The sequence below is a fragment of the Pleurodeles waltl genome, chromosome 1_1 (genome assembly GCF_031143425.1).
Source record: "Pleurodeles waltl isolate 20211129_DDA chromosome 1_1, aPleWal1.hap1.20221129, whole genome shotgun sequence".
Lineage (NCBI taxonomy): Eukaryota > Metazoa > Chordata > Amphibia > Caudata > Salamandridae > Pleurodeles > Pleurodeles waltl.
The window spans coordinates 614233818-614259079 of record NC_090436.1 but is presented as its reverse complement, the minus strand read 5'-3'; the positions used below and the strand labels follow the sequence as shown (position 1 = coordinate 614259079).

General features: G+C 41.7%; 1 protein-coding gene across 2 annotated transcripts in view; it reads left to right on the top strand.

Annotated features, from left to right (window-relative positions):
- TMEM232 (transmembrane protein 232) overlaps positions 1-25262 on the top strand; it is a 756305-nt gene that overhangs the window by 176987 nt on the left and 554056 nt on the right. For both annotated transcript variants that reach the window (XM_069226429.1, XM_069226419.1), the window contains exon 8: positions 3602-3780. In XM_069226429.1, coding sequence (XP_069082530.1) covers positions 3602-3780 — 179 coding nt within the window. The remainder of the gene's footprint in view (positions 1-3601; positions 3781-25262) is intronic.

The window sequence follows — 25262 nt, the reverse complement described above, 5'->3', positions numbered from 1 at the left end:
AGTACAGGGTTGCTTTAAGCATGTAACCACTTACCTTGATTAGGATTGCAATCCCTACTTCGACAGAACGCATACCTCTGCCAACTAGAGACCCAATTTCTACCGGTAGCCCTTTAAACTTGTCTCAGGCCTGCCATTGCAGTCTGCATGTGCAGTTTTTAAGGTGCCATTTCGACCTGGCAAAATATACCTTTTGCCAGGCCGAAACCCTCCTTTTCACTACATATAAGTCACCACTGGGTTAGTCCCTAAATAGTTTAGAAGGCAGTGTGCAGTGTATTTAAAATTGGACATGTACTTTTAAGTTTTACATGTCCTGATAGCGAAGAAAACGTGAATTTGTTTTTCACTGCTTCAAGGTCTACCTCTTTCATAGGATAACATCAGAGTTGGCTTATTGAATTTAATAAGTTATAACTTCCAAATAGAAACAAGTAGCCGGTTCGTCTTTGGTGTCTTTTGAATTGTAATGAAAATCCTCTTTTATGGTAAAGTTGGATTTTAAATTACAATTTTGAAAATGCCACTTTTGTTGGTATCAGAAATGGGGTCTTTGGTTGGCAGTCAGGTTACCCCCTGTCCAAGCAAGGACCCTCACACACCTGGTTAACCCCCACTCACTCCCTTGGTAGCTTGGGACGAGCAGGCAGGCTTAACCCAGAAGCAATCTGTAAAGTATTTGTACCAACACACACAGTAAGACATTGAAAACACTACAAAATTGACACTACACCAGTTTAGAAAAATAGGTAATATTTATCTAAATCAAACAAGTCCCAAATGACAAAAATCCAACATACACAAGTTAAAATATGAATTTTCAATTGAATAAGAGTCTTACTAAAAAGAAAACAATGGAAATGTTGATTTTGCACAAACTACTTGGTTAGCATCAAAAATAAAGCTGCACGGGCAAGCATGCGTTGGAAAAGGGAGAGATGCATTGATTCCTTCCTCGCAAGGGAGGCTGTGTGTCTTTTTTCTCTGGTTGAGTCAGCGATGCGTCATTTTTCTCCCTCGCAAGAGAGCGGTGCGTCGATTTCCGGATGGATCGGGATGACTTTGCCGCCCCAGGACGATGCATGAGAAATTCAGTTGCACGGTATTAGAAAACCCCGATGCGTGGGGTTTGCGTCGTTATCAGCAGCCGCAAGCAGGTGTTGCGCATCTTTCTTCAGTGATGATGCATTGATCTCCCAGCCGCAATGCAGGTGGAGCATTGATTTTAGTCACAAAACAAGCGGCGAGTCGTTTATCAGCTGCATTGCAGATGGTGCATCGAAAATTTCCCCGCACGGCGTTCTGTGCATGGATTTCAGTTCTTGTTCTGCCAACTTCACCTTTTAAGGGTCCAGGGACTGGATAGGGGACCACTTGGCAGGGCAGGCGTCTCAGCAGAGTGTCCAGGTGCTGGCAGTGGAAGTCCTTGATGGCACTGAGACTTTAAAACAGGAGGTAGGCTCAGTTCAAGCCCTTGGAGATTCTTCACAAGCAGGAATATACCCCAAAGTCCAGTCTTTGTCCCCTTTCAAAGGTAGAAGTAGCAACTGCAGGATAGCCCAGGAAAGCACAGTCATAGGCGGGGGCAGAACTTCTCCTCAGCTCTTCAGCGCTTCTCCTCGGCAGAGATTCCTCTTAAATCCAGATGTGACCTTGAAGAAACCTAAAGTCTGGGGTTTTGGGTCCACTTCTTATACCTCATTCTGCCTTTGAAGAAGCATACTTCAAAGGAAAGTCTCTGTTGTTCACAAGATCCTGCCTTGCCCTGGCCAGGCCCCAGACACACACCAGGGGGTTGGAGTCTGCATTGTGAGAAGGCAGGCACATCCCATTCAGGTGTAAGTGACACTCCTCCCTCCACTCTAGCACAGATAGCTCATTGGAATATGCAGGTTACACCCCAGCTCCCTTTGTCACATTTTCAAGAGTGGATTCACAAACAGCCCAACTGTCAAACTGACCCGGAGAGGGAATCCACAACCAGGCGAGTCCCAGAATGGTTTAAGCAAGAAAATGCCTACTTTCTAAAAGCAGCATTTTCAAACTAACAATCTAAAAACCAACTTCACTAAAAGATGTATTTTTAAATTGTGAGTTCAGAGACCCCAAACTCCACTTTCTATCTCCTCTCAAAGGGAATCTGCACTTTAATGGTATTTAAAGGCAGCCCCCATGTTAACCTGTGAGAGAGATAGGCCTTGCAACAGTGAAAACTGTATTTAGCAGTATTTCACTGTTAGGACATGTAACACACGTCAGTACATGTCCCACCTTTAACATACACAGCACCTTGCCCATGGGGCTACCTAGGGCCTACCTTAGGGGTGCCCTATATGTATAAAAAAGGAAGGTTCAGGCCTGGCAAGTGGATACACTTTCCAAGTTGAATTGGCAGTTTAAAACCTTTAAAACTGCACACACAGACACTGCCGGGGCATGTCTGGGTCATGTTTACAGGGCTACTCATGTGGGTGGCACAACCAGTGCTGCAGGCCCGCTAGTGGCATTTGATTTACAGGCCCTGAACACCTCTAGTGCACTTTACCAGGGACTTACTAGTAAATCAAATATGCCAATCATGGATAAGCCACTTACACATACATTTTACATAGGAGCACTTGCACTGCCAAAGCCTGGAATGCCCTCCCCCTCCGCACTACACCCTCGCTGGCCCACTTCAGAAAGGGACTGAAAACATGGCTTTCTTAATAAACACCTGCAGTCAGCGCCTGGATACCCACTCGGGTTACAAGCCGTGCTATACAATTGACACCTGATTGATTGAATATATTATTAGTTACTTAAGAATCCTTTGTAGCATTACAAAGTCATGTTTAAGCCCCTGAAAGTTCAAGCTCAGCCAGCTGGATAAATAAACAAGGTTATCACAGCTGTGCAAGGGCAAGTATTTTTTTGTGGATGCACATAACTTCTACCCTACCAAAACATGTACTGCTAGCTCCCAATATACAGTATGGGCGGAGCCAAATCCCCTCTCTGATGATGCTCACATAATTGTGTGGTGACAGCTGCGCTGTCAAGCCAGACTATAAAAACATTTGTACCAACTGGATGTTCTCTATTTCCTTCATAATGGATTAATGGACAACGAGTTGAAAGACACCTGCAGCACCTGTCAGTCGAAACGAACCATGTGCTTGTGATCTGCTTTAAATACACAACTGTACAGACGTATTTTGATTGTAGTGGTGCATGTGTGTACAAGTGAAGTTTGTTACAAGAACGCTGCACCTATGCTGTGTGCTAAATACTACGTCCGGTTCCATACGAGCTGTACGTTCCTTGGTAACCCACTGTGTCATCCTGCATTGATATAAGAATTTAATTAGTATTAGAATTATCTCCCATTTTTGTCCCGGGAAACAAAGTTAAAAAAAACATACCAGTCTCTCCGTCATCATTTGAATGAAAGGCATGCGTTTCATCAGTTTAAGAATGAGAGAGAGAGAGAGAGAACAGAGAGAGAGGTAGAGAGAGCGGGAGAGAACGCGCGCTTCAATAAGGGCACGATTGTCTTTTGCTGTACATTCCATGGAATGGATTTTCCATTCATGCAACTCTTTAATTTTTTTTCTTTTAGTCTGAGCCGAGCTCCATTCGTTCAGTCAAATCAAAAGATGAAGGCACAGAATCTGGCATGAGTCGGCTTCTTTGGCACAGCCTTCTTGCTTGGTTTTGTGTCCGCAGCAGCAGTCCAAACTTGGACGATGTTCTACGTCATCTTCCTGCATTCAAAGAGGAGCTTTTCAACGACAACTGGTAATTATGAGCTCATGTTATAAAGGTGAAATCAGGGAAAGAACTACCCACGCGTAAATTCCCTTTACCAATTATCCTTTGTCTATTTTATTATTTATTTATTTTGAGATTTGAAGTGCTGACGGGACTGATGACAGCTTTGGATCCCTTTGTCTGTGGTGACGGGGTACAGGAAAAGCAGTCGGCTGCACAGAAGTGTCTGAGAGGGGAGGGAAGGTTTTTCCACGCGCCACCTGTGTTAGTTGATGACAAAGCCTTGCGCAGACTAGTCATTCCTGACAAATGAGCATGTGGCCAGTCGGATTACATTGAAGTATTTACAGTGAGATGCTACATGGTAGCTTCTAAGGCCAGGTAATTAAGGATGTTTTATAGAAATATCCAGATAGAAAGTGGTCTCACATATAAGGCTATTTCTGCGACTAATTAAAATACCTTCCCTGCTAGTCATTAATTTCCAGCAATGGATAGCTCCTCACCAAAGGCCCATTTCTCAGAGTATTTGTGTAGCTCACTGTAACTTGAGTGCGCAAATACTTTAATCTGTGAATGCAAATCCTCTATACCAATTGATGGAATGAACAATTACACTTGTAAATTCATTTTCTCAAACAGTAAATTTCTCCTGTCTTTAGGAGTTTCCAGTGTGTGCCAGTCAATTCCTGGATGAGTTTATTAGTGTTTCAGAATGGGGACAATCGTTTCACCATAAAGCTGCATGTCTGTCAGTACTTTCAAACCTCCTCGGCCCGAAAGAAGTCAAAAATGTATCTTTGTTAAAGTGGGACAATTTGAAGGGAATACATACAAAGTTTGGTGGTTTAAAGGTTGAACTTTTTAAACTACATGGGGAAGATTTTCTCTTTGGCATGAACCTGTTAGACACCCGTCCTCCACAGAGGCCTGAGGATGAGTATGCCTACTTCTCTTTCATAAATATTTGTTTAAATCCCGTACTTTCTGTGACGTGTTGTCCCAACCTTCAATACTTTTTGTGTTTGAATTCCTTTCATATGAAGAGCTGTGTGAAAATCGTTGACCATGTCTGCGTTTGCACTCAGGCTCTACTGTTTGCGTTGCGGTAGCCTGACACACTGATTGGGCCCAGGGAAGTAGACAGATCACAAATTACTCTATGAAGATCCTCTCCATGATACAATAGAGAGGACTGGATTCTGTTGTCAACTTTAGACATATCAAACCTGTTCAATGATGGACCAGAGCACTTGGAGTCTCCTTCAGATGACCTTGCCTATCCCTGAACATTTTCTCGTCCACACAGAATTTCCTCATCCACATTTGGTTTTCAGGGATGGCTCTTTTTGCTTCCTTGCAGCTGATGCCATCCTCCTATAAACCAGCATGATCTCTCTATTCCCTACGCAAGAAATGCAGAGAAATGTGAGTGGTTTTCCCTGATTGTTTCCCTTGAGAAGCTGGTGCAGTAGGTGCTGCCAGTGTCTCTGTTTAATTAGATTCTGTTGTTTAATTTCCTTATAAGGTGTTTTGCAAAGTTTTGTGGTACATCGGCCAAATTATTGACATTCAAGATCGTTGTTCTGTATTTTCATGACCATAATATGACTGTCCATGGGAGTTAATTCTCTTTGTGTGTGACATGTTCTCACGTCATTGCTGTCTCCTGGTCCTTTCTTCACTTTTTGAAGATTCCGTGGTAGTATTGTTACAGCAGTTGAAAATTCATGTTTCCTGCCTTTTGACTAAGGGCCCCATTTGAGCTTGGGGGTAGTAATCCTTTTTTATGATGAAATCTCCCGTTTTCGGCCAAAACGAGATTACAAGTGTCCTGGTTCTTACAGGCAGGAATTCACATACAACCAGGATTGGCAAGGCTGCTGAGCTATTGGCTTTGCTAGTGCGTCTACTTCTACAAAACCTATTTAAAGCAACCAACAAAAACATTGAAAATTCCACCCCCCCCAACATGTCTACTCATTCAGGGGCACTTGTGGCCATCTTGGAATGCTTTAGAATGGCAGATGCCAGCTGATAGTATTGCCTGTAGAGAATGTGGCACACTGCAAGCAGCAGCGAGGGCCCAGTGGCACTATCTGTGAGGCTAGTGGACCATCGCAAATGAAACTAAATAATTGTTAAAACAAGATAAATATTGTTTTTAAGAGGCACCCATTAGTCTCCACTCCCTCACACTGAAGGTGTCTGCCTTTGTTGCAGATGTGCATATTGTGCGCAGAAAAAATATTGTCACTGACAGGGAGGCGAACCAATTTATCAAGCGGTCTGACCTATTACCTATGCTGTGTGTCGAGGTGGGTGGGGGTAAAATGTGACTGACACTACAACAGACCGGTGGCTGAAGAGGTCAGACAGAACAATTATCTATGTGTATATAAGTATGTATTTTATACTATTTTTATCAGGATTTTTATACTACCGCCTTTATGAACAAAGTAAATCAGAAGCATGTTTTTCTGTTATGCTGTAGCAATGCGTCATTACCTCAGCACACTGTAAATAGGAACATGTACTTCAATTAAACGTCAAGGGACCAACGTTTGTTGAGCTCAGACTGCAGTGGCAATAAATGGGCCAGAGAACAGATGATATACATGTGCACAGAAGATATGAACATATGCATAGTCTGTGGGCTGTGTCATGTTGCTTCAGCATTTTAGTGTAATTTGAGTACCGTCGAGAGGCACAAGAAATGATGTACACAGCATTATTCCCAGCATCAGGTTAAAAAAAGCCTACCTGGTACATGGCCTGTGCGAGAGCGAAGTAACCTATAACTTCTCAGTTTATAATCCCCTCAATTCTTGGCCCATATGGATATGGATCTTGGTGACAAGTGAGAAGGGAAGAAGCTGCACATTCAAGACAGTCAATTAATTTCACTCTCATTTACTTTTAGTTTCTGGAGTCAATAATGAGTGTTTGGATTGATTTACAAGGGTCTATTAATCATTAGTTCTTAAATCTTTTATTTATCAAATCAAGTACAAATTTCAGAACATAGAATAAAGCAAGTTCCTCAAATCTAATCCGTAATCTAATTTCTAAAATGGTAGGATTACTTACCTGAACAACTCATGAAGAGTTGTCTTGCTAAGTGAACATAGAAAGCTTGAAAACAGAATAGTTTGAGTCAGAAATGATCAAGAATAAAATATAAAATAGCAAAAAGGAACAAGTGTCTGAGCGTCTGTTTAGCCACAATAGTCTTCCAGTCTAGGAATCTTTGAAAGCCAGTCCTCCTTTTATACAAAGCGCATTGTTAGAACATTTTTAACAATTTCAAAGATAACATTTTTCTTCTGTCCAATCAGAAAGCGAAGGTTCCATGGGGCAAGTGCAGTTTTCGTTGAGATGGTAAGTTCTAACAAAGAGCATTCTAAACACGAGACATTAGATAAACTTTTAGCAACTTTGACACATCAACTAAAGTTCTCATCCGCATTGATTTATGAAAGACTGAACATTCATGTACGTTTTTTATGCACAAATACATATTGTCATTTCCATACTCACACCCCTTAACATTCGAAGCCTATTCATAAAGAAACGTGTTAAGATTAGGTAAGCAAAATATAAATTCTAGTGCAGGTCAAATGGTTAAAAGAAAAAAAGAATATTACTTCTATGTTACTATAGGAAGTTTGCATCATGAAAAGTTACACAAGTGGTCATGATGGAAGTGAAGAAATAATTCCAGCTGGGCTATTGCAGTCAGGGGTTTGACAGCATCAGCATTTTCTGTCAAGGGCATGTTGTGCAGGCTTTAGAATGGAAAATTCCCTTTTAATATGCAGAGTTTTTTTAGGCCCATAATTCACTCAGACAAGTTATTTATTTAATGTATTTCTTTCTATTAAAATCTCTAGCAACAGCCCCCATCCGTTGGTTTGGACCCATCAAAAAAATTTAATTCACATATGCATATCAGAATTCACTTTCATCTTCTTCTGTATCTCTCCTTTTGCTTTTCCAATTTTCTCTTTCTTTCAATCTATTATATTTTTCATTTGCTCATTTATTTAGTTCTAAATCTTTCTTCATTTTTTTATTAAGGTCTCTACTTCTGTTTTTTTTAATGAATAACGCCTTTATTGCCTAATATATTGCTAATGTAGAAAGAGAGCAAGCTACTATTATTATTACAGGAACTAAAATCGTTTTAAGGATCTGTCCTTCTATAGTCTTCAAACCAGTTAACTATTGAATACATTATTTTTGTTAAAATCTGCACTGTACTTTCTAAAGAAATATTCATATTTATTTTATTCTATTATCTTTTTACTTTTATCAGGTATATAAGTAGCAATTTTGAATCTTCAGTATTTTGCATACTCTGCCTTTTTCAGCTAATAGTGGAGCAGATTTACAAGAAAGTGGTACATCAGTCCTGATGCACCACCTTTCGTGTGTCCCCCCACCGCTACCGAATAGTACCATGGTTGTGCTGTATTTATAATATGGCGTACCAAGGCAGTCGTTAGCACAATAACATCAACATTTTTGATGCTATTGTGGCGCTTTGCTGCACTATTGTCAAAAAGTCTGATGCTAGTGCAGCAAAGCACAGGGCGGCCCATAGGTTACTATGGGTGCGTCATTTAAAAGCCTGCTCCCAGCAAGCATTGAAAATGATGGAAAAAAATGACGCAGTGAAGTCTTGTAAATTTCAATGCGCCATTTTTTAGGTCTCCCTGCATCAGAAAGACCAGTTTCATGCATTATGCAGGCATAATGTGGTGCAAGGGGTCTCAAAGTGGTGCAATGCAAGCATTGCGGCACTTTGTAAATCTGTAATGGGGAAAAGGCCATCTTAGTACCCCTTAGCGTAAAATAAATTGGCGCTAGGGCAACACAAGGTGGTGCCAGGGGCTTGTGAATATGCCCCAATATATCTAAAGCATAGCGACTTTGAAGAACAATAGATCTGATAGCTATGAATCAGTGTTCTCTATTAATAAAGTTCCAGAAGTACTATTGGCTAGTCTATCTGCCAAGAGCTTTCTAATTTTCTCATCATTCAATATCACTCCCATAGCAGGTATAATTGCTCCAGATAAATCTCCTACTAATTGTGTCTCTTCATTTATACTACATGCGTATCTGTGTGCAGGTATCATTGTAAAAGCATCTACATTCTATATATGATAGATTTGCGGGAAATAACAAATTCCCCCCAAATTAATAGGCAGTCTAAAGTAAGCATTCTCTCCACAAATAAAATATACCCCAAGTATTGTTGGACAATCTTCTTGTAATATTTGCTATGATCCTCCAGGCAATTCAAACACATGATCACTATTATTGTTTCCCACTGGTGTGTTTCTACCACTAATTATCCTCTTGAACACACACACTTTTCCCTTGTGTCTCTTATCTAACTTTAAAACAGGAAGAAACGGTCTAAAGTAATGCCATGCAGTCTCTATCTCTCTAGCTTTAGGATATAAATGTATACTCTTCATTAGTGGAACTTTAGAAAGAACCATGTCAAAGTTTGAATAATAGTATTCAAACTGTCCTTGTCTATGTACTAAACTAAGAAATATAGTACATGAGATAACATAGGAAAGTGGAATATGATGATAGGAGACCTGTTCATCAGCTGAAGATGGCATGTGTTCAAACACGTAGAAATCCTTCACATCAGTATCTCTAGTGTATTCTTGTATCAGTCTAGAATAAACATTTGTTGAATAATCTTCATTCACATAGTCTACAATTGATGCTTGTAACTCATCGTCATTAATACTTGGGTTAGATGTTGCGTTAATATACTCTATTACATGTTTCCCTGTCTCTGGTGTATAGTATATAACTAATACTATTGCTACCCTACTGAAACTATAAGTGTAAGTAAATTGCCTAAAAAGGTTTTGCACCTATTTCTATTAATAGTACACGTTTCTGTACAATCAGATCTACTATGAACAAAAATGTTTGGTACCACAAGTTATTGACTGTCTTCTTATAAAAGTTGAACTGGATTAATTTAGTCTTTCTTCAAGTTAGTTTTTCTCCAAGATTTATTTACAGCAATCTTTGTATAGACTTCCTTAACACTACATCGTGTTCTTCTAAAATGTTATCCCTACTCTTCTACTGCTCCCTCAGACCTGGCTAATCTTCTTATCTTCTATTAGCTTTTGTTGGTGTTTTGTATTATAATAAAATTCATAAGTTTGGTTTGTCTTAACTTTTATTCTTTAGCATCCTAATATTTCTATTCGACCTAATGTCTTCTTTTGATTTTCAATGAGGCTCAGGCAATTCTTTATCCTGTAAAGCAAATCTGAAATTGGAATGTTCAAAACGTCTGTGTGCATTTTGCAGCACACACAGAAGTGCCAAATCGCCATTAGTGATTGTTTATGTGCAGGAAGGGACATATTCCCACACAGAAACAAGCAACCCCCTCAATCCATACATCCTTGCACGATTTCTTTTTCTTCTCATGTTTCTATGACCATTTGTTTTCTAGTTCATCAAATTCACTTCTGTGCGCACATTTTATTAATTCAGTGAAATAAATGTGCATTCCTTAAGAATGCATGTTTTCAATTGATTCATCATCCAATTGCACCCTAAAACTTCTTTGCAATGGAACACTTTTAGAAATATCATTTTCGTATTTATGTGCCAATTAAGTTAATCTGTCATGAAGAGTTGCAGCTTTTTTCTAGATTTCTTTGCAGAAGTAAATCAGTACATTTTCTTGATACCGATTTACATGATCAAGATTCAAACATCCTCTAATTATTTCCTTGAATTCAGTATTTAATTTAGGAACATTTAATACTCTTCGCGTTTCTGCTCCTGTACTAGTACTCAGTTTTTCTGCTTATTCCATTTTTCCACCCTTTCTTGCAGCCACCTCAAGCCATGGAGGATAAAATCCTTCACCTACCAAACCCGTTTCTCCTGGTAATGTCTGTGTTGTGAAAGCAAGTTTCCTTATCTCTCCCAAAGCCTGGATTCTCTGTGGTGGCATTCACACAGTATTCTGTAAATTTTGAGTTGATGGAGAACATCCCAGTATTGGCGTACCTCCAGTAGCTTCCTGCACTACTGTAGCTGGTGTACAAACAACCTGTGAAGACACTGCTTGGGTTGAAATCAATTTAGTAATTTTTGCTGGAGTCTTTATCACCGAAGCTATAGCTTCTGTGGGCATTACAGTTTGAGCAGTTCCCATTTCTGCCGGAACACTTGTGATCACTTGCTGAGTTACAGGCTGTATAATAACAGGCTATGCTACAATCGTCTGTGTCAATACTGGTTGTACAACTACTGGCTGTATTTCTTGCATTAGACTAGTAAACTGTGAAACATTTGGATCTAAGGGAGACGTAGCTACTGTACCGTTATTAATCAAATGTGCTTCATCATTTGGTATGGGACCCATGTAAGGTGGCAGGTGTGTACCTAATAATTTGTCTAAAATATCATCGCCTGAGTCAGTATCAGTATCGAATTTTGTTTCATGTTTCGTTTCTTTGTCCCCTTTAATAATTTTACTGTTAGTTTTTTAAAATTTTTCTAGTTGTTTTCACTTTTCATTTGTTATTACAGGAGATGATGTAGCACCCTCTACTATACATTTTCTTAATCTTTGAGTTTAATCATCCCAACATTCTCATTGCTTTTTATTTGTTTTGGGTACTTTTCTCTCCTTTATTTCAAACCATTTTATCCTAAGCACTATGGGACATATTTATACTCTGTTTGCACTGAATTAGCATCATTCATTTTTACACTAATTCAGCGCAAACTTAACTCCATACTTATACTTCGGCGCTAAAGTTTTGGAGATGCAAGGTAGCCGTTCCCGGGCAAAAAATGAGTCTAAGGCCCAGGTGCCTTCTTTATCCTCCCATACAAAAATGCTGCACAGGAGGAAGGCAGTCCTAAATAATGGCGCTAAGCCTGGTTAGCGCCATTATTTAATGCCTGGGTTAGGGCAGGCTTTAGGGGACCTGTGGGCACATTTCCGTGGTGGAATACCATGGAAATGAGCCCACGGGTGCCCTCTCCAAGCCACAGAGACACCCCCACCAACACCAGAGGGACAGAGGCGAATGGGGGACACCACCCCAGTTAAGTAGAGGTAAGTACAGGTAAGTATTTTGTGCCATTGGGGGCCCTGAAATGCCCCCCCCCTACATGGCACTGGGTGCAATGGTCATGCCCAGGGGACCCTTGTCCCCTGTGCTGGCCATTGGGGTGGTGGGCATGACTCCTATCTTTTCTAAGACAGGAGTCATGTGGTATTGTAGGTTTAGTGCCAAGAGATGACGCTAATCTGATTAGAGTCATCTTTCTTTACTCTAACCAGCCTAACATCATTTTCTGGTGCATAACTACCTTCTCCCATACCGCCACCCCACCCGGCTAACGTCATTTTCCTTGACATTAGCCCACCGGTTGAGCTGGATTGCCCTATTCCTTAAATTAGACGCCTGGCTGGCGTCTTGGAATGGCGCTAGCCGGAGGTAAACTTTTTCAAGCAAAACTGCATTAGCACAGTTTTGCGTGAAAAAGTATAAATATGGGCCCAAGTGCTTCAAACTGTGTAGGTCTAGGAGGCGAATTAATTTCACAGAGTTTTTCTCATAATTTGCCAATAGTTCTTCAATTGAATATATACCCCATCTAGGATAGCTAAATGCACCTTCTTGCTCAGTGATCTTGTACCATTGACAAAGCCAAACACATGTTTGCAACCCTTCCTCAATCATCATGTGGTATGCAGGCGTACCCTCAGGAGGTGCTTCTCCACCTTCTCTTTTTAGAATCATCAGATCACCTCTTATTAACTTTCTAAGAGCTTGTCATGTCAATTTAGTCTCAACAAAATTAGTGATCAAATTGCAGTGTCTCAGTGTTTTGAAATTGCTTCGTGTATGTTAAATCTCAGAACCCTTTTCTTCAAATCATAGTGCAGTTCAATAATACAAGTAACCAATGATTGTGCCACTCTTGACGTAAATCAAGCAATCACAGTGCCGAGTTACACCAACTGACCAATGCCAGCGTTGCACAATATGATACAACAACTAACTCCTTACAGCAGCTCGCTCTGCTTTACAATTTCTTTGCAAAACACAAAGCTCAATTTCTAATAAATAGGCAACATAAAACATCAGTCTTTGTCTGCTTCTTCTAAAGAACATAATAGAACACTTCAATAATCATAATTTTCCATTGTTTTACACCTTCCGACTTTTCAATCAACTAGAATTATTCATTCACAATGATGACTTTGCGACTTGCAGGAAATCACCTAATCAGTGTTGTGTCATCTTTGAGCCTCAGGTTTTACAAACACTGATCAATGTTAGTACAATCACAACAGTTTATTACGTCCCTAAATATTTGTGTAGTCAACAATGTCTCACAACTTATACTTCACCTAGCAGACAATAATATCAAAGCTATATTTCTTATAGCCCTAGCTCTATCCTAGGATCTTAGACTCCTGCTTAGTCGAATAAACTTTATCTCTTCTTTAACAAAAGCACATAAAACATGTAAACACTAACACTGCACTTCAAAACAATTCAGTACAAATCATGTTTTTTATGAACCACATTAATGGTCACAATATCAGGTCATCAACCTATTGATACTCACACCTGTCGAATCACCAGTCTTCAATTGCATTCCATCAGCCTTCAAAATCAGACTCTGGGCTATTGGGCTTTTATCTCATTTGGGCACATTTTAAGTATTGCAGCTTCTTTTTCTCATTATCTAAACATTGTCTGCCATTAACATTTTGCGAGTGCAATGTAACCTGTCTCTACTCCACTAATAAACTCCGCAACTCTTGGGCCCAATGGCTATGGATCTTAGTGACAAGCATGCAGAAAAAAAGATGCTCATTCAAGTCAGTCAATTTATTTCACTCTTTTACTTTTGGATTCTGGGGTAAATAAAGATGGTTTGGATTGATTTATAAGGGATTATTAATAATTAGTTCTAAATCTTTTACTGATCAAATCAAGTAAAATTTTCAGAACATAACATAAAGTAAGTCCCATAAATCTAATCCCTAGTCTAATTTCTAAAATGGTAAGATTAGTTAACTGAACAACTCATGAAGCATTCTCTCGCTGAGTGAACATAGAAACCTCAAAAACAGAAAATAGTTCAAGTAAAAAATTATCAAGAATAAACTATAAACTATCAAAAAAGAAATAAGCGTCTTAGCATCTGTAGTCACAAAAGTCTGTCAGTCTATGAATCTCCCCAAGGAAGGCTCCTATTCTTTCCTTGGGACTTCTTTTTATACAAAACGCAATGTTACAAAAGTTTTAACAATTTCACAGATAAAATACTTCTTCTGTCCAATCAGAAAGCCAAGGTTCCATGGGACAAGGACAGTGGTCATTGAAATGGTAAGTTCTGGCAAAGAGCATTCTAAACATGTTACATTAGCTAAACATTTAACAGCTTTGAAACATCAACTAAAGTTCTCTTCCGCATTGGTTTCTGAAAGACAGCACATTCATGTAAGTTTTATACACAAATACATATCATCATTTGCATTCTAACATTTCTTTACACTATAATCCTATTCATAAAGAAACAAGTGTTTAGATTAGCTAAGCAAAATTGAAATTCCAGTACAGATCAAACAGTTAAAAAGAAATACAAAATATTACTTCTTGTTTAGCATAGGAAGTTTGCGTCATGAAAAGTTATGCGTATGATCATGATGTAAGTGAAGAAACAATCCCAGATGAGCAATAGCAGTTAGGAATTTTGCCAGCATTAGCATTTTCTGACATGTGCATTTTGTGCAGACTTTAGAAAGGAAAATTCATGTTTAATATGTAGCGTTTATTTAGGCCAGCAAGTTATTGTTTTAAAGCATTTATTTCAGTTAAAATCTCTAGCACCTGCAAAGGGATTCGTTAAGCTAAATTAGACTGCCTTCCACTCAACCAAGTCTTTCCCGCCGCATGCTGAGAAACATGCTCAAATTACATTGTTTAACAGAAGAACATGCCTTGAAGTACAGCTGATGAGGCAGCATTTTCTGCTGTGGCTATACTGTTCATGGGGTAGACCCACTACCGACGTCAGAGCAGCTTCTTGCAACAGTGGGGAGAGTCAGATGTACCAAGAACCAACACCGTATATCAATTGCAGTGACTGAAAGCAGTCAAATGCAGAGAAGGCAACAAGATTACTTATCTGCCCTAGTACATTTCAACATAGTGTTATTTAAAATTATATATGTGAACATGCCTTTACAATGCGTTCATTACCATGCAATGTCTTTACCATGCAAGTTATTACCACGCATATGCATTTACCATGTATGCCTTTACAAAGAAATAGTAAATAGTAAGTATATGACAGGTAAGTGAACTCCTTATGTATATATATATATACATACACCAAATTTGGCAGAAAGCTAGTTCTTTGTCCAGAAAGGACTCTTTTTGTTATTTGGTGTAAATTCGTTCAGTAGTTTTGGAGATATTAAAGGAAAAAGAAGTATAGGTATCCAGGGAAGGGGATCCTCTGCAGGTGTGGAGGAAAAGCAAAGCCCTGATTGGTAGGCCGCAACCAGCGAGAAAATGTGCAGCTACCATATTGTTTATTTGCTCAGTGTGGGGGGGGGGAATAAACGTGAAAAGTGAAATAAGGGGTCAGGATAAAGGTATCCTGACACCATAGGACATATGAAGGGGGAGGTACCCCTCATGTGTAACAAATTTTTTCTTTTGGACAATCTGTGGCTCTACATTGGGGCTCAGTGCGACTCCCAATGAAATTCTGCAATGGATCAGTGGATTTGGATGCAAATGGAAAAGAAATACACACAGCCAACCTCCCACTGTGCACGTGTGGGGTTGGCACGCGACCAACCCCAAGCCCTTAGGTAACTATAACACACTCCCTCGCCATGCACAACTAATTACCCCACATACTGCATTATTCATGATATCTTCTGTGGCATCATTCATATGATCACTGCCACATTTGCAATAAATTTATTGATGGAGTGCGAGTTATAGTTACCTTAGGGCACAAGTTATAATTACTTGAAATAACTCTAACTATAACAGCTGAATTTCTGTGGTTTTGTGTGCATACATTAAGAACCTAGCTATAACGTCCCTGTAACATATTTTTTTTAGTGAATATATATATATATATATATATATACACGTATATATATATATATATATATATATATGTACAAATCTATCTATCTATCTATCTATCTATCTATCTATCTATCTATCTATCTATCTATCTATCTATCTATCTATCTATATTTCTTTATTGTACCTACCCCCTGAAAACACCCACCCCTAAAACCTACACAAAATACCCTTACCACCCTTATAACCTTATCTACCCTAAATTCTAAAAATACCCTTACCACCCTAATACCATTGCCTTCTCTAAACCCTAAAATATCTCTGCCACCCAAATACCCTTACCCACCCTAATCCTTAAAGATACACTTGCCACCCAAACCTCCCTTACCCACCTTAAATCCTAAAAAATACATTTGCCACCCAAATACCCTTACCCACCCTAAAATACTTGGGGTGGGTGGTGAGCTGTGCTCCGCTGGTGGAGTTAACAGAGTTTTTGACACTCCATGATCTGCTTGGAGGGTGGAGTTTAGCCAAAAACTCTGCTAGCCCTGGCGGTGGGGTGGAGCTCACTGTATGCGCAATGCAGCCCAATTATGGGCCACACAGCGCAAGCGCAGACAGTCTGCTCTTGCGCTATGTAGCCCATAACTGGTCTGCAGGGCACACTCAGTGCAAAGAAGATGGCGGCAGCTGGGCATGGCCGCGGAGCTGCTGCTGATCCAGACCTCCCTCCTTTCACTGTCCTCAGCAGCCTGGGAGCAGGGGGCAAAGGGAGGCAGAGAGGCAGGCCACTGGCAATGGGGACTCAGGTAAGGCGCTCGTTTCACTTTCCCTTCTATGGGCACACGGGGGCCGGTACTGGCATGGACAGTCTGTGCTTGGAAAAAAGGAACTTGCAGTCAGAGCTCCACTTGAAAAGGACCTGTCTCCCCAGAGTCCCTGAGAAAGGAAGTGGTGTTATGGGGTACGGTGCTCAGGCCAGCAGGGAGAGTTGGAGACTGGGTGAGCAGCATCAGCTGCTAAATGGTAGTCCGCCATCCCTTGCCAGATAGAGATGTGGTGGCCTGAGAGAGTGCCTTAGAGCCCAATGGCAAGCAAGGCTGCTGGTGGTGAGCAGGGTTGCTGCTGCTAGGGCTGGGCCCTTAAGAAAGGGCGGTTTGAGTGTTGTAGTTTAGCAGCGATTAGATTAAGCATTAGCAGAAGACATCTTGTATTTAGTAACTATTGTGAACATTTTGCGGAATCCATTTTGTATTCATGGCAGCCATTTTCTCTGCCACATGCTGCCATGTGCTCACCATGTGCTCTGTCCTACCTTTCTGTTAGCTACTCTTGAAAATCTGCCTAGTGACAAGTTATATTTAGCATCTCCCACTTTCGCACATGCTCAGTGTAAGGAAATGCCTCCTTGGCATGGTTACCCCCTGACTTTTTGCCTTTGCTGATGCTATGTTTTGATTTGAAAGTGTGCTGAGGCCTGCTAACCAGGCCCCAGCACCAGTGTTCTTTCCCTTTTTGTTTACACAATTAGCACACCCTGGCATCCAGGTAAGTCCCTTGTAACTGGTACCCCTGGTACCAAGGGCCCTGATGCCAGGGAAGGTCTCTAAGGGCTGCAGCATGTCTTATGCCACCCTGGGGACCCCTCACTCAGCACAGACACACTGCTTGCCAGCTTGTGTGTGCTGGTGAGGACAAAACGAGTAAGTCGACATGGCACTCCCCTCAGGGTGCCATGCCAACCTCACACTGCCTATGCAGTATAGATAAGTCACCCCTCTAGCAGGCCTTGCAGCCCTAAGGCAGGGTGCACTATACCGTAGGTGAGGGCACCAGTGCATGAGCACTGTGCCCCTACAGTGTCTAAGCAAAACCTTAGACGTTGTAAGTGCAGGGTAGCCATAAGAGTATATGGTCTGGGAGTCTGTCATACACGAACTCCACAGCACCATAATGGCTACACTGAAAACTGGGAAGTTTGGTATCAAACTTCTCAGCACAATAAATGCACACTAATGCCAGTGTACATTTTATTGTAACATACACCCCAGAGGGCACCTTAGAGGTGCCCCCTGAAACCTTAACCAACTACCCATGTAGGCTGACTGGTTTTAGCAGCCTACCACACTCGAGACATGTTGCTGGCCACATGGGGAGAGTGCCTTTGTCACTCTGTGGCTAGTAACAAAGCCTTTACTGGGTGGAGATGCTTATCACCTCCCCTTTGCAGGACTGTAACACCTGGCGGTGAGCCTCAAAGGCTCACCCCCTTTGTTACAGTGCCCCAGGGCATTCCAGCTAGTGGAGTTGCCCGCCCCCTCCGGCCACGGCCCCACTTTTGGCGGCAAGGCTGAAGGAGATAATGAGAAAACCAAGGAGGAGTCACTGGCCAGTCAGGACAGCCCCTAAGGCAACCTGAGCTGAAGTGACTCTGACTTTTAGGAATCCTCCATCTTGCAGATGGAGGATCCCCCCAATAGGGATAGGAATGTGACCCCCTCCCTTTGGGAGGAGGCACAACGAGGGTGTAGCCACCCTCAGGGCTAGTAGCCATTGGCTACTGCCCTCCCAGACCTAAACACACCCCTAAATTCTGTATTTAGGGGCTCCCCTGAACCTAGGAACTCAGATTCCAGCAACCTAAGAAGAAGAGGACTGCTAAGCTGAAAAACCCTGCAGAGAAGACGGAGACACCAACTGCTTTGGCCCCAGCTCTACCGGCCTGTCTCCCCCCTTCTAAAGAAACTGCTCCAGCGACGCTTTCCCCAGGGACCAGCGACCTCTGAATCCTCAGAGGACTGCCCTGCTCTAGAAGGACCAAGAAACTCCCGAGGACAGCGGCCCTGTTCACCCAAGACTGCAACTTTGTTTCAAAGGAGCAACTTTAAAACAACTGCGTTTCCCGCCGGAAGCGTGAGACTTGCTACTCTGCACCCGACGCCCCCGGCTCGACTTGTGGAGAAACAACACTTCAGGGAGGACTCCCCGGCGACTGCGAGATCGTGAGTAGCCAGAGTTGCCCCCCCTGAGCCCCCACAGCGACGCCTGCAGAGGGAATCCCGAGGCTCCCCCTGACCGCAACTGCCTGACTCCCAGATCCCGACGCCTGGTAACGGCTCTGCACCCGCAGCCCCCAGGACCTGAAAGATCGGAACTCCAGTGCAGGAGTGACCCCCAGGAGGCCCTCTCCCTTGCCCAGGTGGTGGCTACCCTGAGGAGCCCCCCCCTTGCCTGCCTGCATCGCTGAAGAGACCCCTTGGTCTCCCATTGATTTCCATTGGAAACCTGACGTGTGTTTGCACACTGCACCAGGCCGCCCCTGTGCTGTTGAGGGTGTACTTTCTGTGCTAACTTGTGTCCCCCCCGGTGCCCTACAAAACCCCCCTGGTCTGCCCTCCGAAGACACGGGTACTTACTTGCTGGCAGACTGGAACCGGGGCACCCCCTTCTCCATTGAAGCCTATGCGTTTTGGGCACCACTTTGACCTCTGCACCTGACCGGCCCTGAGCTCCTGGTGTGGTAACTTTGGGGTTGCTCTGAACCCCCAACGGTGGGCTACCTTGGACCCAAACTTGAACCCCGTAGGTGGTTTACTTACCTGCAAGAACTAACTAACTCTTACTCCCCCCAGGAACTGTGAAAATTGCATTGTGTCTAGTTTTAAAATAGCTATATGTGATTTATGTGAAAAGTATATATGCTATTGTGATTATTCAAAGTTCCTAAAGTACTTACCTGCAATACCTTTCATTTGAAGTATTACATGTACAATTTTAACCTGTGGTTCTTAAAATAAACTAAGAAAATATATTTTTCTATACAAAAACCTATTGGCCTGGAATTGTCTTTGAGTGTGTGTTCCTCATTTATTGCTTGTGTATGTACAACAAATGCTTAACACTACTCCTTTGATAAGCCTACTGCTCGACCACACTACCACAAAATAGAGCATTAGTATTATCTCTTTTTGCCATTATCTTACCTCTAAGGGGAACCCTTGGACTCTGTGCAAACTATTCCTTACTTTGAAATAGTGCATACAGAGCCAACTTCCTACACTCAGTAAGGTCTGCAGCTGTTAGTCCTTGAAAACTGTCAGCCCCTCCTACCTGTTGACTGTGCATTTCCACATGACCTTACATGTATGCAAGTCTTGCTTCTATAATTGTACCACCTCCTTTTAGCCCCTGCGTGGGTATAAAAGGACCATGCTCTCTCAGTTCAGTGTGCTACTTCAAACATTACCGAAGGGTGCTGTTTGAACTGTGGTACCACCTCATGAGGTTTAATAAACTTTGTCTTTTATTTCAGTTTCTGTGCCAACTTTTTCCTACATGGTCTGAGGACTTTGTGCAGAGAAAGGTGAACCCCTTGCACTAGTAGGCCTTGCTGAGGCTTACTTCAACATGAGGCTGTGTGTAAGTGCAGGGGAAGTGATTGCAAGGCTGGTGCAAGGCCTGGGGTGTACTTGGCCCTCCAATGCAAGTTTGTGAAAGAGGGCAGTTGGTGATGGGAAATGTGTGGGTATGGCTCCAGGCCAGAGGGCTGTGTCAGCAAAAGAGGTCTGAAACAGCAGCTTTTGCTGCCGTTTTTTATACCGTTGTACTAACCAGGCCCTTACTAACCTTATTCCCTTCCCTTGTACTAACCAGGCCCAACCCTGCTTGACACTTCCGAGATGGGGTGCATTCAGCTCCAGGGTGGTAGGGTAGGCGGTACTCTGCCTCATGCGGAACTCTGCAGAATTCCACTGAGTTTTTAACCAAACCCGTGGAATTCAGCGGAGTAGAACTCCGTGCGCTCTGCCCACCACTAAAAAATACCCTTGCCACCCAAATACCCTTATCCACCTTAAACCCTTAAAAAACCCTTAGCACCTAATACCCTTTCCTACTCCTAATCTCCAAAAATGCCCTAATCCTAATATATAGTTAGGACGTAGTTTCCATAGGAAAAGCTTTTTGTTTTGCTAATAACTTTGGAGCCAATTGACAAATCTTCAAGAAATCTAGTATATCAGTCAATTCAGCTGCTTTCTGAAAGGTTTCAGGGTAATTCGTCAAGTGGGGACTGAAAAATAAAAAGGGGGGTCCCAAGATGCATTTTAACATGCAATTTTCCATAGAGATTTCTGGTGTAAATCTGTTCAGTAGTTTTGGAGTTATTAAAGAAATAAGTATTTATGTAAACCCACAGACACCGTGGTGGATCCATGGATCCATGCGCCAACAGCAATGCCATCATTGGCTGGCTGCAATGTGACAGGAAAGTTGCAGCTGCCATTTTGTGAATCAGGTCATGTTTCCTGGGAGCAGGAATTAAAATAAAATATAACATAAGTGGTCAGGATAGTGGTATCCTGACCCCATAGGACTGATCGATGGGTCTGTGAGGGATTCTTCATGGTCAATGAATTGCCAGAAATATATTTTTTAAGGGTGCATGAGGATCGCGTGATCCTCTGCGGTGCTCAGCACGGCCTCCCATTGTGAATATGTGACACATTGATAGATCCAGACCCCAATCAAAAAAACATAAATCCATTCACAGACCCACTCACACGTTCACACACACACCCACACAACCACTCACACACCCACTCACACATCCATACAGACCATTACCACACCCATTCACAGACCCACCCAACCACCCACATATCTACTCACACACTAATACACCCACTCACATACTCACACACACATTCACACACTCGTACACCCACTCACTGACCCACAAACCACCATCACACCCCATCACAGACTCATACCACATACCACATACCCATACAGTCACAGCTACAGCCACTCAGAGACCCAGAGAACCATTCACAGACCCTCACAGGCACTCACACACCCACTCACATGGCAACGTACACAACCATACAGCCACTTACATGCTCACTCCCAGACCTACGCAGGTACTTATACACCGCCCCACACACCTGTACAGCAACATCAGATTTGCAGATCCATCATGGTTCCACCCACAACACAGCTCTCTGACCCCTTATTTGACTGGGGACCCACTCTGGATCCACAGATCCAAGTGAGAAATAGAAAAAAAAATTGAAAACAAAAAGAATCAGTGTTTGGGAAAATGTTTGGCTCTGAAAAGAGCCTTTGTTTTTATGATGTGTAGATGATAATTACACAGAGAACAGGATGCAGTCTTTTAAGTTGTTGAGAAGCACCCTGCTGCCTCTGTCTGTGAAATGGACTCCATCTTTTCAATGTATTCCGTCCACATTGAAGCCTAAGTTGTTATGGTTTATGGAGCCCATGTTGTGGTCTCAGAGAAATGCAGAAACAGTTTTATTGACATGCTTCCCGGATTTCTGAATCTGCGGACAAAATTCATTTCACCACTGCCACTTCTGTCTTTGGCAAATGTTGGGGACACCAAGGCACTCTGCGGGAAAAGTGATATTAATTTACCAAAGGTATCCCTCATTAGGATTTCCAGCCCTACCCCAGTATTTGTGAATAGGTCATTGCCACCATAGTGCACAATCATGAAGTCTGGATGTTGGCAATCCACAATGCTTTTAACCAAAGGTAGCAATTGATGCCACTTTAACCCTCCCTGGCCAACCCAAGTAATGTCTACATTAGGTAAACTTAGGTCCCTGTCAATGCCATGCTTTCTAGCACTCTCTCTGGCCCAAACCACAAAACTGTGGCCCACAATCCACACTCTTGCTAATTTGGAGACCAACAGGAGTAGCACACAGGAAAAGGCTGCAGCAGAATAAGGCAGTTTTGAAGATGAAAGGATAGCAAGTAAAATATAAAAGAACATGCTTGATTGGATGGTGGGGATGTGAAGGTAACTACAATTAGGCAGTGACTTTAAGACAAAGGTAACTAAGTCTTTGATTGGCATTGGAAAAATTAAAAAAAAGTTAAGTTATTTGGCATATGCTTGGTATTGTAAATAGTCAACCACACCTGCTACAGTTAATGTGAAGCTAGCATGCTGTTGAGAGAAAGTCTTGTGAACTTTTAATCTTCTAGTAGGCAGAGATTATAGTCAACATAATTACTATGCCAATGGAGCTGAAAGAGTGTGAGCAGAAGGGAACCAAAGAGACTGCAGTGTGAAACTGAAAAGCAGACTGGTGTACAAAAATAGCTTGGTAAGGAATTTATGTCTTGTAATTGACAATCTTTCACAAAGTAATATCTAAATGATGAATGGATTTAAGGGCTTCCCTTTGGATCCATTGCGGGCCACACGGGGGCCGTGCTGAACCCCACAGTGGATCTACAGATCCACAAAAAAACTACAGAATTGGGCCTATTTATAAGAAACATGTAAAGGGTTAAAATTTGTATAACAAAAATAAATGATGAAAGAAAGTCTGTGATTTGCTAAGTACAGCACTATGAGCAAGAGCACAGTGGGAAGCGTATCCATTATTGGTAATTTTCTATTGAGAGTGGATGAGGATTGCCATATTTCTGATTTGAGATTTGCAGTGGAAAGCAGATGTTAACATACGCTAACACAAAAGTTGGACAACAGCAAAGAGATTTTACAGATATGTGAATTAGGTTGCACTATAAAGAGTATATTAAGAAAAATACTTACTATGAGTGTATATAAGCTGAAAGAAAATGTGTAGCTTCTAGACACTACAGTAAAAAGCAAAATAGAAGAGAGGTTAGATGAGAACATTAAGTAAAAAATATCCGCAAAAAAGAGGAGGAATTACTATACTGAAAATATAGTTTTTTAATTAGGCCAGCTTGAATGAATGTGTTTCAAATTAGACGTGGGAGCTTGGTTATAATATGTAATTTAATAGTATGTAATTTTCACTCACACAGTCAGGCAGGCACTTACACACCCACTTACACTCCTACAAAAACACTTATGTGCCCACTAGCCACATGGACAGATAATCGCTGACACACTCAGTCACACACCCATAAATCCAACTACACACCCATTTACTCATCTATACATCCACTTACATAGTCCTTCACACACCCATGCAGGCACTGTCACGCCCCTCACATACCTATAAAGTAATTCATGTGCTCAGCACTCAGTCAGTTACACAGGCACTTACACACCCATACACCCAGTTACACACCCAGTCACCCACCCATACACGCACTCACATAACTTTTTAAAAAACACCATACAGCGACTCACACACCCAGTCAGACAGTGACAGAGGCACTTACACATCCACTCACACCCACACAGCACTTATGAACCCCCCACTAACAGAGCCACTTGCACACAGGCACACACCCAAACACTTACACAGCCAGTTACCAATCAATTTAGCCACTTACATGCCCTTTTAGACACCTATAAAGTCACTAACACACACAGATGGTCCAGATGCTGATGATCATACATCGCCTTCCCTCTCTCTTATCATGTTGTGATATGTCCTGTGTATTTTTTCACGTGTTTCCAAATGGAGGATGTGCCATGTAAAAACATCTTCACCATCTTCTTGATAGGTTTTTATAGCATATACTGCATTGGACACATTTTAAGGAGAACTTTCTTTTCTCTTGAAGGGATGGAGAAATATTTTCAAAGGGTGGAGGAATTCTTTTGAGATGGTCAGTCTTCTTCTTTTTTGTCCTACTCTTCCCCTTCTCTTGAATCATCAACAGAAGACATCTTACCTTTGAAACTCCCTTCTTTTCAAGGAAAGCCAAAAAAATGATGTTGCTGTGGTTCTGAGTTTGTCTCTAGAGAGATGTGAAACCCAAATAACTGATTTAGGGCATGGTTTGCAATGTGATAGGTGGAGGCTTAGGGCCTGCTCTGGATCTTGGACCGTGGAATACTCCATCACAAATGTAACTAATATCCCGCCCACCCTATTATGACCTCCATAGCATATAATGGGATCATAATACAGCTGACGGGATATCCGTCATGTTTGTGACAGAGTATTCCCCTCCGCCAAGATCTAAATCAGGCCTTAGTGTATCCAATGAGAAGTTCATGTTTGAGTGTGTTCCTGGAATTGCAGCAGATTTGTGGTGGCATCACAGTGGATCTGTGGATCCAAAAAATGAATACAGAAAAGAGAAAGACTTTCTGTATTGCATTTATAAAAAGTTTACATAATGTACAATATGTTGTTTTGTTCGTTGTTACTTTTAAAATATATAATAAATGTGTTGTATTTATAAACTTGTGAAAATTTATATTACTAAATTGAAAATACAGGTGAAATTGCAGTACAATAATATTTTTTTTAAATGGGAAATTCACTGAATACACCAAAGGGCATAGGGATGTTATGCTTAGGAAATAGAATCAAATAAATCTTAGAAATTCACTGAAAAAACAAAGGTTACAGGAACATTTTAGTTAGGCTC